The 17989-nt window shown below is 32.8% G+C and overlaps 1 protein-coding gene across 1 annotated transcript in view; it reads left to right on the top strand.

Moving 5' to 3' along the window:
• Positions 1 to 17989, top strand: part of LOC111709929 (adenylate cyclase type 1) — a gene marked incomplete at its 3' end in the record, with an annotated part of 71467 nt that overhangs the window by 30040 nt on the left and 23438 nt on the right. Inside the window, exons 4-7 of the mRNA XM_023483897.1 lie at positions 2495 to 2603; positions 6538 to 6793; positions 10368 to 10486; positions 14989 to 15132. Coding sequence (XP_023339665.1) covers positions 2495 to 2603; positions 6538 to 6793; positions 10368 to 10486; positions 14989 to 15132 — 628 coding nt within the window. The remainder of the gene's footprint in view (positions 1 to 2494; positions 2604 to 6537; positions 6794 to 10367; positions 10487 to 14988; positions 15133 to 17989) is intronic.

The raw sequence follows: 17989 nt of genomic DNA, 5'->3' as shown, positions 1-17989 counted from the left end.
TCCAAGTATTTTAGCTCTAAACAATTTTACTACTTTCACTCCAATTACTCCAGCTGTTGGTATACTCTGGGGGAAATTACTCTAGCTCTAAGAATTCCAACTCATATTATTCTAGCTATGGAAACTTGGGGTTATGTATATTGTATAACTATCGCTTACACATTCTAGTTTCTTTAAGTTTTATGTTCGGATATCTACATATCTACATAGTGTTAGAGCTAGGAAAAGATTAAGTGCTGTAGTAATCTAGCTACCGGAGCTAAAATGTAATAAATATAAAACCTTAAACGGAGATATCACACCTTAGATCAACCACAAAACTATATTACTGCGGTTTAACCTGGAAATTAGATAATTCAAGTGCACATTTTCTTCGTTGATATTTCACCATGATTGGAATAGTTTACGCAGATTTCTATCTTACACTTTTTAGTTCCATTTCATTGTGTTTACTCTAGTTCTTCCTTCTCTTGTTTATCTCCGGATACAGGATAAACTGTCCCCGTCTTAAACCGGATTTACAACAATCAACATTTAAGAGTATGAAATATTTACACATCGAATTGGATGATATCAAATTTTAAAAAGATTTTACTTTTATGATCATTTTGTTCCGATGATAAAATTTTAATTGTGTTTGAAAATTTCCAAACTTTGTTAAACTTGCTTTTACTTCATGTTAAACCTGCATTAGTTTACTAACTCTGGTTGCTATGAGAGTAAAAACCCAGATTTACAAATAATAAACTTACCAAAGTACAAAGTTTTAGGTAAATATTTCACTAATTTCTTTTCTAAATTTAAAAAAAAAACGCTAAACCAATTAAACATTTTTTAACGTTAAAAATGGAAACAATTTGTCCGGAAAATAATGTCGATCAATGTTAACAGAAAAATCCGCGAAATCTTGAGTTTTACAATTACGTAAAAAAACGGCGACTTGTAAAGCAGGACTTGAACGTTAAAATTATTGCTTAAAGAGGGGCGTGAAGCTTGGCGAGTTAAAATCCAATTACGTATGATTGCATCCTAACCTAATAATATCGGAGCAATGTATCATGACACTAATCTGTTTTTAACAACTTTTTAACCCACATTAGATAAAGGATATAATTCGGGAGAAATTGCATTTTTAGAGACATTAGTTTGAGGTCCAGACAAGAATACAGGGATTAAATAAATGCGCTGAAGGGGGGGGGGGGTTAACATGTTGAATCTTGGTTAAGTTTTATCCTGAGTTTTTTAATCAGTAAATTGTACTCCAGGTCCTACTATAAATTCTAAAGTTATCTCAGGATTGATTCTATACTTAAACAAATACTAAATATATTTTTTCACTTTTTAAATAAATGTTTGAAATTTTAAAGGGACTGTTAACATATTTTCAAGAAAATTACTTTTTTAGAACAGTAATGTCCGATTAACAACGTCACTCTTATATGAGAAACAATGAAGAAGATATTGTCGTTTTTATCGTGAAAAGTGTTGATTTTTTCACTGTTCTTGTTGCATAAATTTGGATGTAACTTGCATAGAGAAAATTATCAATTTTCATCTAGAAAACAAGAATTTATCCATCACTCGTGATCAGACAAAGGTTTAATGGGTATCGATGTGAATCAAACATACGCCTACAGTCCCTTTAAAGAACCCTTAACATTTAGGATCAGGGGCGTATTCAGGAATTTGTCCAGGGGGGGCTTACATTTTTTTTTCCAGGGGGGGGGGCTCAGCACCCGTTGGGCATGAAAACCCCTTGAAATCAATAGATTTCACTGGTCCAGGGGGGGGCTTAGCCCCAATAGCCCCCCCCTCCCTGAATACGCCTCTGTTTAGGATGTAGTTTTGACACTTCTAGCATGCAAGAATATTATGTTTACCCATCTCAAACAACTTTTCCTTTGTCCTCTTCGCAATGTTTGCGAATATAGAAAAGAGAAAATGACATTTAAATTTTGTTATATTTGTATTCAGTCCTATGACCTGTTTAACTCTCAGTAGACTACCACCAAGAGAATTATATTTTTCACAAAGATAAAAAAATCGAACATCTTTATGATAATGTAGGGAAAATATTTTATAAGAAGAAATATTTTTATGTAATCTTCCCCCTCTCTCCTTTACTCCGTTCTATAATACATAATTCTATAATATTCAGAGTTCAGAATTTTAAAACAATTTATCCAAACCTTTATGTATATTGGGTCCTTTTAAAACTTTGAGAAACTCCACCAACTAATATCAAACCTTCAAAGAGTAGTCAAATTTTTAAAGGGACTGATTCCACATTATGGCTTGATTTGAAAATAAACAGGTTTCCTACAGCTTACTTTTCGTTTTTCTTTTTCATTTCTTCCGAATTATGCATTTAATTTTCAAGAACGGTAAATTATATAAACTTTACATTTTTCTAGAATAATTTTGAATTAAAGTGAATTCAGTTCTTGTGAAGTGAATTGAATTTGAAAACCTGATTTAGTTTTGAATATTTTAGTTTCGTTCGGGTGGAGTTTGGATAGAGAGCCGCCCCGTCACGAGATGGTTGAAGGAGTTTGGGAGATCGTCTTCTCAACATTTCTGGTTTACGCTATGCTTCCTCTTAGGTATTATTCTCCTTCTCTTATTCATCTTATCTTTCATTTTCCTTGGTTTCTTTCCAATCATTGTTTTTCATCTTTTACCTTTCGTTTTATCTTATTATTTATCAACTTTCCTTGTTTCTATTCAAGTATCTATATTATTTATTTATCTTGAATCTTAAAGGAGTTTAAATATGTTTGAATTTCCCCGCCCCCCACATTTTGATTTCTTCCATATCTTTACTCTTTTCTTTTACCTTTTCCCTCCTTTCCTTTCTTCTATATCTTTACTCTTCTCTTTTACCCTATGCTTCTTTCCTTTCTTCCATATCTTTACTCCTCTCTTTTACCCTATCCTTCTTTCCTTTCTTCCATATCTTTACTCTTCTCTTTTACCCTATCCTTCTTTACTTTCTTCCATATCTTTACTCTTCTCTTTTATCCTATCCCTTCTTTACTTTCTTCCATATCTTTACTCTTCTCTTTCCTTGTTTCTATTCAAGTATCTATATTATTTATTTATCTTGAATCTTAAAGGAGTTTAAATATGTTTGAATTTCCCCGCCCCCCACATTTTTATTTCTTCCATATCTTTACTCTGTTCTTTTACCTTTTCCCTCCTTTCCTTTCTTCTATATCTTTACTCCTCTCTTTTACCCTATCGTTCTTTCCTTTCTTCCATATCTTTACTCTTTTCTTTTACCCTATCCTTCTTTCCTTTCTTTCATATCTTTACTCTTCTCTTTTACCCTATCCTTCTTTACTTTCTTCCATATCTTTACTCTTCTTTTTTACCCTATCCCTTCTTTACTTTCTTCTATATCTTTACTCTTTTCCTTTACCCTATCCCTCCTATCCTTTCTTCCATATCTTTTCTTTTCTCTTTTATCCTGTACTTCTTCCCTCCTTTCCTTTCTTCCATATCTTTACCTTTCTCTTTTTCTGTTTTTCTTTTCTTAAACTCCATCACCGATTCGCATTTCTTCTATTATTGCTTTCTCTTCAGATTATCCTCCCTTTTTAGCCTCGTTTTTGAATTATATCCATGAATGTTTAAATCTTTAATTTATGAATCCCGTTGCTGGGACAAACTTTTTGTTTATTTTTTCTAAGCAAGATAATCCGTGTGCTGAGCTGTTTAAACAAATAGACTTTTTTACTCAGTTTCTTCTCTTTAATTTAGCTCTGTCAACATCTTTGAATTCTCCACCCTAACTTCTACTTACTTTTACTCCTGCCCAGAGGCGCAACTTTGGTATTTTTGCGGAAATTCACTTGGGACATTTTTGGATATTTAATCTTTCTGAATAAAAAGGAATTGAACAATCGACACAAAATCTAATATTCTAATCCAAATATCTTTTAAACTTGTCTTTGACACTTCAAAGGAATTGAGTCTTTGACACAAACTCTGATTTTCTAATTCCTATATCTCTGCAACCCAATGTCGTAGACCTTAGATATTTTAGCCTATGAATTCTGTTGCATAAAATTATCTTAGTTTGAAATATAAAAAGTCTACAACATCAGGTTCCATAGATATATGGATTAGAAAATTTAAGTTTGTGGCAAAGACTCAATTCCTTTATACTTTTAGATGTATAACAATTCATAGTTTAAAATATCAAAGATCGTTGCAAAGATATTTTTAAAGATTAAATTCGAATTTGTGCGGCAAGTGGTTACCGTTCAGCTCCCTTCCATTTTATTTTAACCTCTGCTTTCTAAATTTTTATTCATCCTTTCTATCACCTCTTTTCTTTCCCTCATGTNTCCCTCCCTCTTTTCCTTGTTATATCGAGTTCTCTTCACCCCTTGTCCTTCATAGTTTTCACATATTATTCAATCCCAACTCCTTGTTATCCTTTATATAATATGTATACGTCCGAAGCTTAAAAAAACATTGACTCCAAAACGTTCAGGTGAAAAACGAAAAATTGAAGAAAAAATACATTTTTATACTTTTAACGTTTTTGGATGTTTTCGGTCTTAACCTTCCCCTTACCATCATTATTCGAATTGTCTCATTTTCTGTCAATTAATTTCTTGCAAATTGATATATCTGCTATACAAAAATTTTTAAGGAGTAAAAAATCACTGACATACTGTATGTACATTGTATATATATTGTATACCGTGTAAAGACAAATAAAAAGGTTTTATTATTTCTAGTACGCAATGAGCTTATAATGTTTAAACAAGCAAGGTCTGAATTTAAAATGACGTGATGCATTCAAGTGAATAGAGAACCTTTATATTCATTCAAACATTATACAAGTGGGCATTTTTATGCAAGAGCGCCTTGAAAAATATGCGTATAATGTACGCAGAATTAACACGGACAAAAGAATAGCTGCTGGGTTAAACTGACGCAAAAACGGTTCATGCTTCGCAGCAGGAATCTATGCAAAATAGTGAACGTTAAAGGATGACGCAAAAATACCTTGCACCGCCACAGGACTTATGACGCAAAAAGTGTGTCAAAATTGTGGTTCCTGAAAGCCTATTGAGAGATAACCAGACCTAAACGCTAAAGGATAATTCTTGAGTTCATCTCGCGGTTTTACTCCCAAAATGGCATGACAGGATTAAGATATACGGCCGACATTAAAACAAGTTTTTAACACGTTTGTTCCTTGTAGCGTCTAGAGGTGTGTGGGGTAATAAAACTAAACTTTTCTTGAAATGTTTAGACATACCTAAACCCAAGGATTTAATGCAAGTTATTTCAGAGGTGTACGCATCTTTTTTACTGCAGTGTACTGTCACTGGGCGGTAATGTAAACACAAGACGGATGTCGAAGCCTGACATGGGATCCATCTTTCACATAAATAATCAATGAAATATTCTGGTCATAGGAAACTATTATGTGAATTATCAAAATTATCAAAACTCAATGCTTCTAACCTCCTCGGATACTAAACGAACACTGAGGCATCTATTCTTGTTTACAAATTCCGCCCAGAGAGAACTGGTTTCAATATGTACGCAGAGTATACGCAACTGCAATTAACTTTCCTTGCATTACGTCCTTACCTGAACCTACATTCTTTCACAAACTAAACAAATTCTACTATTGAAGAAATTTTATTTTATTGTTCTGTCTTGTTCATAAACACGAAATGGTTTAATCTTTTTTATACACCCCTCGCCCTACGCTCCATCCCATTGTGTTATCCTTGTCTCTAATTTTCCACTCCATTTATTACGTGCTTTTTCTTTCCATTTTAAAACACATTTTTGCATTTTGATCCCATCCCCCTTTTATTACTCCACCTTCTATCCCATCCCTTTATCTATCTGTCTGAAGAGTCTGAAGGGGTGGAACCATAAATGTCAAAAACAGACAAAAGTGACAGCTGACAGATTCTCACAGACAGGTTTAAAATCTTCTTCTGGCATACTAGACTCTGATATCATACTTGATACTGAATAAAACCTTTTTCATGCCAGACTTAAATGGTAAAAAACCTAGTTTTAATTATCATAATATAATTCAATATTCCTTTAGTATTATCCAGACTTGTAAGGTTTCTTCACACCTTTAGTTTATGCATGAATAAATCATGTTGTTTTAATATTTATTTATTTATTCAAATTTAATAATTTATGATTCCATTTATAAATTCCCCCCTGTAACAACATTTAACTTTATTACCAGTCTCTGTTTAATGCCCTTATTTGTCACCCGTACTTACCTCTCCCTCATTCAGCCTCCATCATGTATCTCTATTTATCTCCCCTATTCATCCTATACCTTTTACTGATCTCACCTATGCATCCTGTATCTCTAATTATCTCTCTTATTAACCCTGAACCTACATTTATCTCTCTTATCATGATGATCCATTTTCCATCCTGCATCTTTATCTTTATCCATTTTGTATACTTCTCTATTTTGTGTATCCGAGATCCTACTTGAACCTGTATCTGAATCCTAATCTCTAATATATCTAGGAGTTGGATTGCAACCTCCTTCTCCCTCCTCCTGGCTGGTATCCACACCATCGTGAGCATCTCCCTGGTGGAGCACCACACCTCCCTGGTGGATAGATGGCAGCAGCTGGCTGCAAACCTACTGGTCTTCTTGTCGGTGAATCTGGTCGGACTCTTTATACACAACCTGACAGAGGAGGGACAGAGAAGAGCTTTCCTAGATACCAGGGACTGTATTGCTGCTAGACTGGATATGGAGGATGAGAATGAGAAATTGGTAAGCAGGGGGGGGGGGGGGTAAAAAGGAGTTTAAATGTTCAATAAGATTGGTAAAATGAAAATGGGAAACTAACAAATTAAAGGATAGTTTTTTTCCTTCCTTAACATGGTTTTCCCTGGCAAACATTTTAAGACAGGAGAAAACTAAATTGAAAATGTTTTTAAAAATCCGCAAATAAAATAGAAAATTGAAGAAGGTAGTAAAGGGTGTTAAAAAGTGGAAATGAAATATTATTTATCTGTTGATCAGGATGAAAGAAAAGAAATATAATATCTGTTGATCAGGATGAAAGAAAAGAAATATTATTTATCTGTTGATCAGGATGAAAGAAAAGACATATTATTTATCTGTTGATCAGGATGAAAGAAAAGAAATATTATTTATCTGTTGATCAGGATGAAAGAAAAGACATATTATTTATCTGTTGATCAGGATGAAAGAAAAGAAATGGTCTAATAACAGTTTTAACAGTTTCACTTTATACTTTATTAATCATTTTCATTATTAAAGTTCCTTTTGGCAAAAACAAAACTGAAAAATAAGAATATAGATACTAGCTATGGTTGAAGATGTAAAAAAGAACTAAAGAAATTGAGTCTTTGTCACAAACTCAACTGTTGCTAACCCCAATATCTGTGTTATCTGATTAGCGTAAAACTTTGATATTTTAAAAGAATTAATAGTTTGAAATATCTAAGGTCTACGACATTGGGTGGCAAAGATATTGTGATTAGAAAATCAGAGTTTGTGGCAAAGACTCAATTCCTTAAAAGGGTTGAATATCTAGTGGAACATTACCGTCTTTGAAGTTGGGTTCATTCAATTATGCCTTCTATACAGGAATATAATATAATTTTATACACTAACAGGGAACTGGTTAGGGTGGAGGTTATAGATACCAAGGAGTCTCGAGGTCATAATATTCGAAGGGAAAGGGTGTTTTTATTGATATTGTGGTTGAGGGTGGGAGGGGGGGTTCAAAAGTGAAGAGTTAGGAAAACGGTAGGATAGATAGAGGAATAGATAGATAATTTATATTAAGATGACTTTACTTGAGACGCTAAATAGTTCGTTCAGTTTTTACTTTAAACTTACTTTTATTGTATTTTGTTGCATAGTACCCAAGCTTTACCAAATCATGTGTATTTGTATGGAACAAATTATTCCTTATTTAGCTAGTTTCGAGTAAATGGAACTAAAAACAGGCTCCATTACTGGATTAACAGGGGTGAATACTGTCGAATAAATTAATCTATTTTGCAAAAATCATGACGATTATGGTTAATTTTCCATGATTAATAAACTAGATTGCAAATACATAAAACAATTATATTTTATAAATTTGTTAAAAAATAATTCCCCTCCTGTTCCTCCAGTAGATTAATCTTGTTACAATTTAGTGGTCTTGACCAAATACAAATGGTAATATGTCAAGATGGGCCCACATGGTGTCCAAATATATTAAGTTGTGTCTACATGGTGTCCAAATATATTAAGTTTTGTCTACAAGGTGTCCAAATATATTAAAATGTGTCTACAAGGTGTCCAACTATACTAAAATGTGTCTACAAGGTGTCCAAATATATTAAGTTGTGTCTACATGGTGTCCAAATATATTAAGTTTTGTCTACATGGTGTCCAAATCTATTAAGTTGTGTCTACATAATGTCAAAATATATTAAGTTGTGTCTACACGGTGTCTGTGTCTACATGGTGTCTAAATATATTAAGTTGTGTCTACATGGTGTCTAAATATATCAAGTTGTGTCTACACGGTGTCTAAATATATTAAGTTCTGTCTACATGGTGTCCAAATATATTAAGTTGTGTCTACATGTGTCCAAATATATTAAGTTGTGTCTACATGGTGTCCAACTGTATTAAGTTGTGTCTACAAGGTGTCCAATTATATTGAAATGTGTCTACAAGGTGTCCAAATATATTAAGTTGTGTCTACATGGTGTCCAACTATATTAAAATGTGTCTACAAGGTGTCCAACTATATTGAAATGTGTCTACAAGGTGTCCAATATATTGAAATGTGTCTACAAGGTGTCCAAATATATTAAGTTGTGTTTACAGGTGTCCAACTATATTGAAATGTGTCTACAAGGTGTCCAACTATATTAAGTTGTGTCTACAAGGTGTCCAAATATATTAAGTTGTGTTTACATGGTGTCCAAATATATTAAGTTGTGTCTACAAGGTGTCCAACTATATTAAAATGTGTCTACAAGGTGTCCAAATATATTAAGTTGTGTCTACAAGGTGTCCAACTATATTAAAATGTGTTTACATGGTGTCCAAATATATTAAGTTGTGTCTACAAGGTGTTCAACTATATTTAAATGTGTCTACAAGGTGTCCAACTATATTAAAATGTGTCTACAAGGTGTCCAAATATATTAAAATGTGTCTACAAGGTGTCCAACTATACTAAAATGTGTCTACAAGGTGTCCAGATATATTAAAATGTGTCTGAATTAAGAATGAACACCACAACTCATTTTATATTTTATAATTTTTGTTAGAAAAACAATAATAAAATGAAACAGAAATAGAAGAATGTTTAGTTTGTATAAAAGAGTAAACAAAGCCATCAAAAATTGGCTTTCAGTAAAAACTTGACCAGCTTTTGCTGTTCATGAATATTAAGGTTAATGAAAAAGTTTTTAGTTTTAAGATTCAATAACAAGCTTTCTTGGATTTTTAATTTTGAGGGGATTTCAATGTTTCCAGATTACTTGTTTTTATAGATTTTTAGATTTATTTTATCCTAGATTTACTTATTTACTAGATTTATAGATTTATTCTATCCAAGATTTACTTATTTACTAGATTTATAGATTTATTCTATCCTAGATTTACTTATTTGCTAGATTTATAGATTTATTTTATCCTAGATTTACTTATTTACTATTAGGAGGGGACGGATACTAGTCTAGAACTATGAGGAGAGAGAGGGGTTCTCCTCAATAAAAGATCTGATATTGCGAGAATTTAAATAATTCTCTTTTAGATTCACTTCACTCTCCAAAAAGTTTCCCAGAGCTGTACTAAAGTACAAATGTGTTCCCCAATCCATACTTTGTTTTCATCTCTCCCTCCCACCGATTTTTCCCCTTTTCCTCCATTTTGATTAATATAAACTTAAATTTTAGATTAGCATAAAGAAATATTTAATTAGGAAAAATATTTACAAATTAAGAAACCGGAATTTTTGTTTAAACTTGTCAGTATTTAAACTGCTGCTGATGATTTAAAAAAAATGATTAATTAACATTTAAATTTAAAAGTTGGTAATTTTCAGTAAACTTTATCTAAAAAAATGTTCACAAATGTAAAAGCCCAAGAAAGAAATGTTGTAGTTTTATTGATCGTACACTAGCATGTAGATAAATGTTCATATAGCTTATATTTTTATTTCCAACCTTATGCAACTTTGATTGTTAAATGTGGGGAAAAATTCAGAAAACTGCCGTATTTTTTTTTTAAAGAATGGGGAAAAAATATAATTATCAAGGCACTTTACTTTGCACACTTTAAACTGAAGCCGACATTAATGTTATAGGAGCGACTGTTGCTGTCTGTCCTACCCCAGCATGTCGCTGTCGAGATGAAGGGAGACATCATGTCGCCTGTCGAGGGACAATTTCATAAGATCTATATTCAACGACATGAGAACGTCAGGTAAATAAATTACAATGCTGATTAAGGTTGATTTTTGTCTATGTTTAAGAATTCAACCTACTCTATCTGAGATGTAATGTGCAGGTGCTTATAAAAACAAGCGTTTTTATGTCGAATATCATGTAAAACCTATGATATTTAGTCTATTGATATTTAGACATTTAAAAAAAATGTCGATAATCAGGCTCATAGGTACCTATGATATTTAGTCTATTGATATTTAGGCATTTTAAAAGATTAAAAAGTCCCTAAAAAAATTCTAAATCTTTTTAACATTTCGATCATGTCAAAAGATGCGCCTGAAGCTGGTAAATACTGTTTTTTTTTATTAATTCACAAAATTGTTTGATTTATGGCCCAAAAAATTAGTTTTTTGGGACAATTTTTAAACTTAAAAATCATTTTTCGAGTTCTGAATTCCGAGTTTTAATACGAACATTGTGTTGTATTTTAAAGAATATTTTTCTCTTGCTTGCATTTACCTTAAAGGAACTAAGTCTTTGCCACGAAATATTCTATTGCCTATATCTTTAAACCTGATGGTGTATACCTTTAATATTTTAAACTTAGATTATTTGATCTAACAGAATTTATGATCTAAAATATCTAATGTATTGGCATCAGGTTCTAAAGATATAGGAATTAGAATATCAGAATTTGTGGCAAAGATTCAATTCCTTTCTGCAGTGGAGAAGTGGAATCGTAAAAATCTATCGCCCCTAATTCTGAATAATAAATAGACATAATTTCACCACTGAAATGATTAATTACAAAGAATAAATATTTTTCAACTAAAATATATTTTTTTCACTTCTTCATAAACTAAACACTGACATTTTCCAGAATGTAAATCTCATTGTGCAGATTTTTAAAGATATAATCATATTTTTGTCGGGTTAGAGTTCATTTCAAATATGAGATTGTCGTGAACCCCCTCTCTCTCCATCCCACCTCCTATAAAAGTTAATCAGCTTGTTCGCAAATAACAGGATTGCCTTTTTATCACGTTTTCAACATTATGCACTCTTGTTAAAACACGTGCTTTTGGGGAGATGCACCTTTACGTACTTTTGACATAGAAATTGCTTTAAACAATTGATATACTTTGATGTCATATGATAAATATTCTAGATTTTTTGTTTATAATATAATTAAACACAGAGCAAATTTAAAGGGACTGTTAATAAAGATTTAAGTGGTATTTCAATAAAAGAGTGCTATCAAAGATTCAAGATTCATATTATGAAACTATTGTGTACTTCATTCTTCTTCACTTCATTGTGAATTTCATAATGAAAAGTTAAATTAGCTGTATATTATAGCACGTGTGCTATAATGTTTTGATTGGTTCCCGGATTTTCTCCAAAAAAATTAGGATATTTCCAAAATATCCAAAAACGAACACTGATGTATCTATTCTTGTTTACAAATTCCGCCCAGAGAGAACTGGTTACAATATGTACGCAGAGTATACGCGACCGCTATTAACTTTCCTTGCATTATAAACTTGTGTCAGCCTCTTTCTTGAATTGCAGCGAGTGCAAATTATCACTTTTTGGAGGAAAGCAAAAATATCTTCATCAAAGGTGTAAAGGGTACGGTTGTTCCGGAAGTAAAATTACGTTAACTATTTCCCTTTAAGACCTTGTTCTATATTCTGAACAGATGAGAATGCTTATATTTCATTTTATCATCAAAAATACTTATTCTCACGCATACAACAGAAATTCTTTATAACTTGATTATAAACAAAACAAGGCCGGTTTTCTCTTGGAATTTATCAACCCCAAAAAAAAACACACTTATCGTCTCTAGAATTCAAAATATTTAGTTTAAAGCTCTACAACACTTGTTTATACATATTTAACCCCTGAAGCTAAAGATAAAGAAATAAAAAAAAACGCAACCTGAGGTTGGAGAATAATATTTGAGCAACCGGAAATAATATTAAATGTGTCAAAATATTTCAACTGATATTAGAAGAAAATTATTATTTTTACAATATTGACAATATTTTTGTACATTTTATGAGAGCATTTTTCTTANTCTTCTCAATAAATTTACCACACACCATTCTCTCCTCAATAAATTTACCACACACCATTCTCTCCTCAATAAATTTACCACACACCATTCTCTCCTCAATAAATTTACCACACACCATTCTCTCCTCAATAAATTTACCACACACCATTCTCTCCTCAATAAATTTACCACACACCATTCTCTCCTCAATAAATTTACCACACACCATTCTCTCCTCAATAAATTTACCACACACCATTCTCTCCTCAATAAATTTACCACACACCATTCTCTCCTCAATAAATTTACCACACACCATTCTCTCCTCAATAAATTTACCACACACCATTCTCTCCTCAATAAATTTACCACACACCATTCTCTCCTCAATAAATTTACCACACACCATTCTCTCCTCAATAAATTTACCACACACCATTCTCTCCTCAATAAATTTACCACACACCATTCTCTCCTCAATAAATTTACCACACACCATTCTCTCCTCAATAAATTTACCACACACCATTCTCTCCTCAATAAATTTACCACACACCATTCTCTCCTCAATAAATTTACCACACACCATTCTCTCCTCAATAAATTTACCACACACCATTCTCTCCTCAATAAATTTACCACACACCATTCTCTCCTCAATAAATTTACCACACACCATTCTCTCCTCAATAAATTTACCACACATCCTTCTCTCCTCAATACATTTACAACACACTCTTCTCTCCTCAATGCATTTACCAGACAACCTTCTCTGCTGAACATATTTACCACACACCCTTCTCTCCTCAATACATTTACCACACCTATTTAACTCCTAAACAAACAAACCACACCTTGTTCCTTTCTAAATAAATTTACCACACGAACTCTTTTCCTTCTGCCACCCCTACTCTGTCGTTAATATTTACCACACCCACTTCTGATATCTACCACAAATCCTGGTCCTCCCTTTAACCTCCCATGCAATGAAATTTAAAGTAAAATTGTATCATTAATTTAAGTAATAGGTTTACTTAATGTGCCGTCGCATTAGCTGAGAATAAATCACCTGAGGAGCATATTTTCAATGTCGGAGCTAGGGGGTAGGTTACAAGGGTACCTGGAGAACAAGGGAGGAGAGGGGGTGGGATATGGAGTAGAAATACATTTTTCAAGTTTTTGTCTTCGTTCCATGGGTTCCCTTAATTTACGTGTCATGCAATCAATAAGACATATTTAGNGGAAAAAGGGAAAGGGGGGAGGGATAAGAGTCTTCATACGTAACAGTTTGGATAATGAAAGATTTGTCTCTTATCATACAATCCAGAAAACTTGCACGAAAAAAAGTGAAAATGAAAATTTTGATTTTTTTTCCCCCCGTTGCCTTGTAAATAATGTTAAGTGTACAATTTTTTTACACACCCTGAGCCCTGGCCGGATATAAGATACATGAATCTATCTACATGGTTTTTACACACCCTGGGCCCTGGCCGGATATAAGATACATGAATCCAAGGTACTAATGCAAGGAAAGTTAATTGCAGTTGCGTATACTTTGCGCACATATTGAAACCAGTTCTCTCTGGGCGGAATTTGTAAACAAGAATAGATGCATCAGTGTTCGTTTAGTATCCGAGGAGGATAAAAGCATTGAATTTTGATAATTTTGAAAATTCACATAATAGTTTCCTATGACCAGATTATTTCATTGATTATTTTTGTGAAACTTGATTCCATGTCAGGCTTTGACATCCGTCTTATGTTTACTTTTCCGCCCAAAGACCGTACACTGCAGTACAAAAAATGTGTACACCTCTGAAATAACTTTCCTTGCATTAGTACCTTGCATGAATCTATCTACATGTTTTTTGTTTGTTTCTTATTAAATTAAACTTTAAACCTGCGACTACAGTAAAACTAAATCAAATGATTACGTAAAGAAACTTTGTGTAACATTGTTACATTTACAATGTGCTGTAAAGTGTATACATAAGAAATATAATAAATGAATGTAAGAATGGAGAGTGGAGGAACGGTAAATAAAGACAATGATTAATGAATAAATGAATAGAAATATTTATTAAGGATTATCAGATATATTAGTAATATGATAATACTGTAGACAATAATACTGTAAAATAATTAGGATGGTATTTACTTATAATGATATACAATATATGGAAGGAACACAATACACTTTATGGGAATGTAGACGTGATTTCAAGTTCAAGATTTATTGAGTGACATGTCTGATTTACAACTACACCCTTTATAACCTTTGTCTATATGAACAAGAACGGTTCTTGTTCTTTCAGTGAAATCAAGGAAATAAATGCAAAACTAATGAAACTGCTTTTCTAATTTTAAACTTTACTTTTTCCCTTTTTATTGCCTCATTATATTTTGCAAATTGCTTCTAAAATTCTCTATTTTCCAATCTGAGCTGTGTTAAAAAAGGTTTTTTGGATATATTTCAGTATCCTGTTTGCTGATATAGTTGGTTTCACAACCTTGTCCTCCCAGTGTACAGCCCAGGACCTTGTCCGCCTACTCAACGAACTGTTCGGCCGGTTTGACCAGCTCGCAAATGTAAGTTTTGTGTCACCTATTTATCTCAACAAGTGGGAGGGGTTGCCAGATATGAAAGATGGTTTATATAATGAACAAACCATAATTAAATAAATTATGTATTAATGAGTGATACTTTCTAGTTGATATTTCTGCAAAGAATCATGAAATTGAAAAACCGTTTTATAACCTGGCTGATGATATATATCAAAATCTTTTGTACAGAAAATTTGAATATAAATCTAGATAAATATGATAGATAGACTACCAGTCTACTTTAAAGTTAAGCATTTTTATTCAAATTGTTGCATACCATCCAGTTATCTACATATGTAAAGAAGTAATCTTATGAAATTCTTGGTTAAATAATTCCAAATTAACTAGGTTGATGTTTATTGTCTAGTTTCCGGTCAAAGCCGGGTTTTCAAGCTGCTATAATATCTCTTAATTATGTTTTAATGGATTTACTGGTCACTACTAATTGATTAATTGCAACTTTCAAAAACTCTTTAATTTGATCTCTATAAATGAGTGTAAATAACCTATCTCTATTATACAAAACTAAGATACCCTGCAACTGAAACTCTATTAAAAAGTTTGCTGGGCCTTTTCTTCTCTGACCAGAAGCATTCAGCAGGGCAATATATGTTATATAATAATGGAGATAAGTTTTTAGGTTGGATAAAACAAAGGAGGATTGGCAATGCATTGGAGTTTGGTTAATTAGAATATAATGAAGGATTGGCAATGTATTGGAGTTTGGTTAATTAGAATATAATGAAGGATTGGCAATGTATTGGAGTTTGGTTAATTAGAATATAATGAAGGATTGGCAATGTATTGGAGTTTGGTTAATTAGAATATAATGAAGGATTGGCAATGTATTGGAGTTTGGTTAATTAGAATATAATGAAGGATTGGCAATGTATTGGAGTTTGGTTAATTAGAATATAATGAAGGATTGGCAATGTATTGGAGTTTGGTTAATTAGAATATAATGAAGGATTGGCAATGTATTGGAGTTTGGTTAATTAGAATATAATGAAGGATTGGCAATGTATTGGAGTTTGGTTAATTAGAATATAATGAAGGATTGGCAATGTATTGGAGTTTGGTTAATTAGAATATAATGAAGGATTGGCAATGTATTGGAGTTTGGTTAATTAGAATATAATGAAGGATTGGCAATGTATTGGAGTTTGGTTAATTAGAATATAATGAAGGATTGGCAATGTATTGGAGTTTGGTTAATTAGAATATAATGAAGGATTGGCAATGTATTGGAGTTTGGTTAATTAGAATATAATGAAGGATTGGCAATGTATTGGAGTTTGGTTAATTAGAATATAATGAAGGATTGGCAATGTATTGGAGTTTGGTTAATTAGAATATAATGAAGGATTGGCAATGTATTGGAGTTTGGTTAATTAGAATATAATGAAGGATTGGCAATGTATTGGAGTTTGGTTAATTAGAATATAATGAAGGATTGGCAATGTATTGGAGTTTGGTTAATTAGAATATAATAAAGGATTGATAATAGACCCTCTTCCTTCATGTTGTTTTTTTTCTTTTTATTCCCTGCTTTTTTCTTCCTTGTAAAATCCAGATTTGATGAGAAATTTCTTTATTTGGGACTCCAGGAAGACCAAAGCTAACTCCAATATACTTCCGAGGTTTTTATTATGACTCATTTTAGAATGATACTTTCACTTTTATTTAAATAATGTAGAGGGAGGGAGGGGAAGAAACGAATAAAAATCAAACGCAGGTGTCCCTTTAATATGGGAATTCATGAAATGAAAATAAACTCATTTTTCAATTCCAAATTTTTTTTCTAATTGTAAAGAATATTTTGTAAAGAACAAAACTCATTTACATTGATTAAAGGGTTCATGAGAAACGGTAGAAGAGGAAAGGTTTGTTTAAGGGATAGGAGCTAGAGAGGGGCCGGGGAAGGTTTATTTAAGGGATAGGAGATAGAGAGGAGACGGGGAAGGTTTGTGTAAGGGATAGGAGCTGGAGAGGGGACGGGGAAGGTTTGTTTAAGGAGTAGGAGCTAGAGAGGGGACGGGGAAGGTTTGTTTGAGGGAGAGGAGCTAGAGAGGGGACGGGGAAGGTTTGTTTAAGGGATAGGAGATAGAGAGGGGACGGAGAAGGTTTGTTTAAGGAGAAGGAGCTAGAGAGGGGACGGGAAAGGTTTGTTTAAGGTTAACTTATATTCTGGATATACAACATCAGCCCTCTCCTAACTTGTATCCTGGATATACAACATCAACCCTCTCCTAACTTGTATCCTGGATATACCACACCAATTATCTCCTAACTTATATCCCGGATATACAACATCAACCCTCTCCTAACTTGTATCCTGGATATACCACGCCAACTATCTCCTAACTTATATCCTGGATATACCACACCAACTATCTCCTAACTTGTATCCTGGATATACCACACCAACTATCTCCTAACTTATATCCCGGATATACCACACCAACTATCTCCTAACTTATATCCCGGATATACAACATCAGCCCTTTCCTAACTTATATCCTGGATATACAACATCAACCCTCTCCTAACTTATATCCTGGATATACAACATCAACCCTCTCCTAACTTGTATCCTGGATATACAACATCAACCCTCTCCTAACTTATATCCTGGATATACAACATCAACCCTCTCCTAACTTATATTCTGGATATACAACATCAACCCTCTCCTAACTTATATTCTGGATATACAACATCAGCCCTCTCCTAACTTGTATCCTGGATATACAACATCAACCCTCTCCTAACTTGTATCCTGGATATACAACATCAACCCTCTCCTAACTTATATCCTGGATATACAACAACAGCCCTCTCCTAACTTATATCCTGGATATACAACATCAGCCC

This window comes from Eurytemora carolleeae, unplaced genomic scaffold (genome assembly GCF_000591075.1).
Source record: "Eurytemora carolleeae unplaced genomic scaffold, Eaff_2.0 scaffold1017, whole genome shotgun sequence".
Lineage (NCBI taxonomy): Eukaryota > Metazoa > Arthropoda > Copepoda > Calanoida > Temoridae > Eurytemora > Eurytemora carolleeae.
This window is presented reverse-complemented; position numbering and strand designations above follow the sequence as displayed.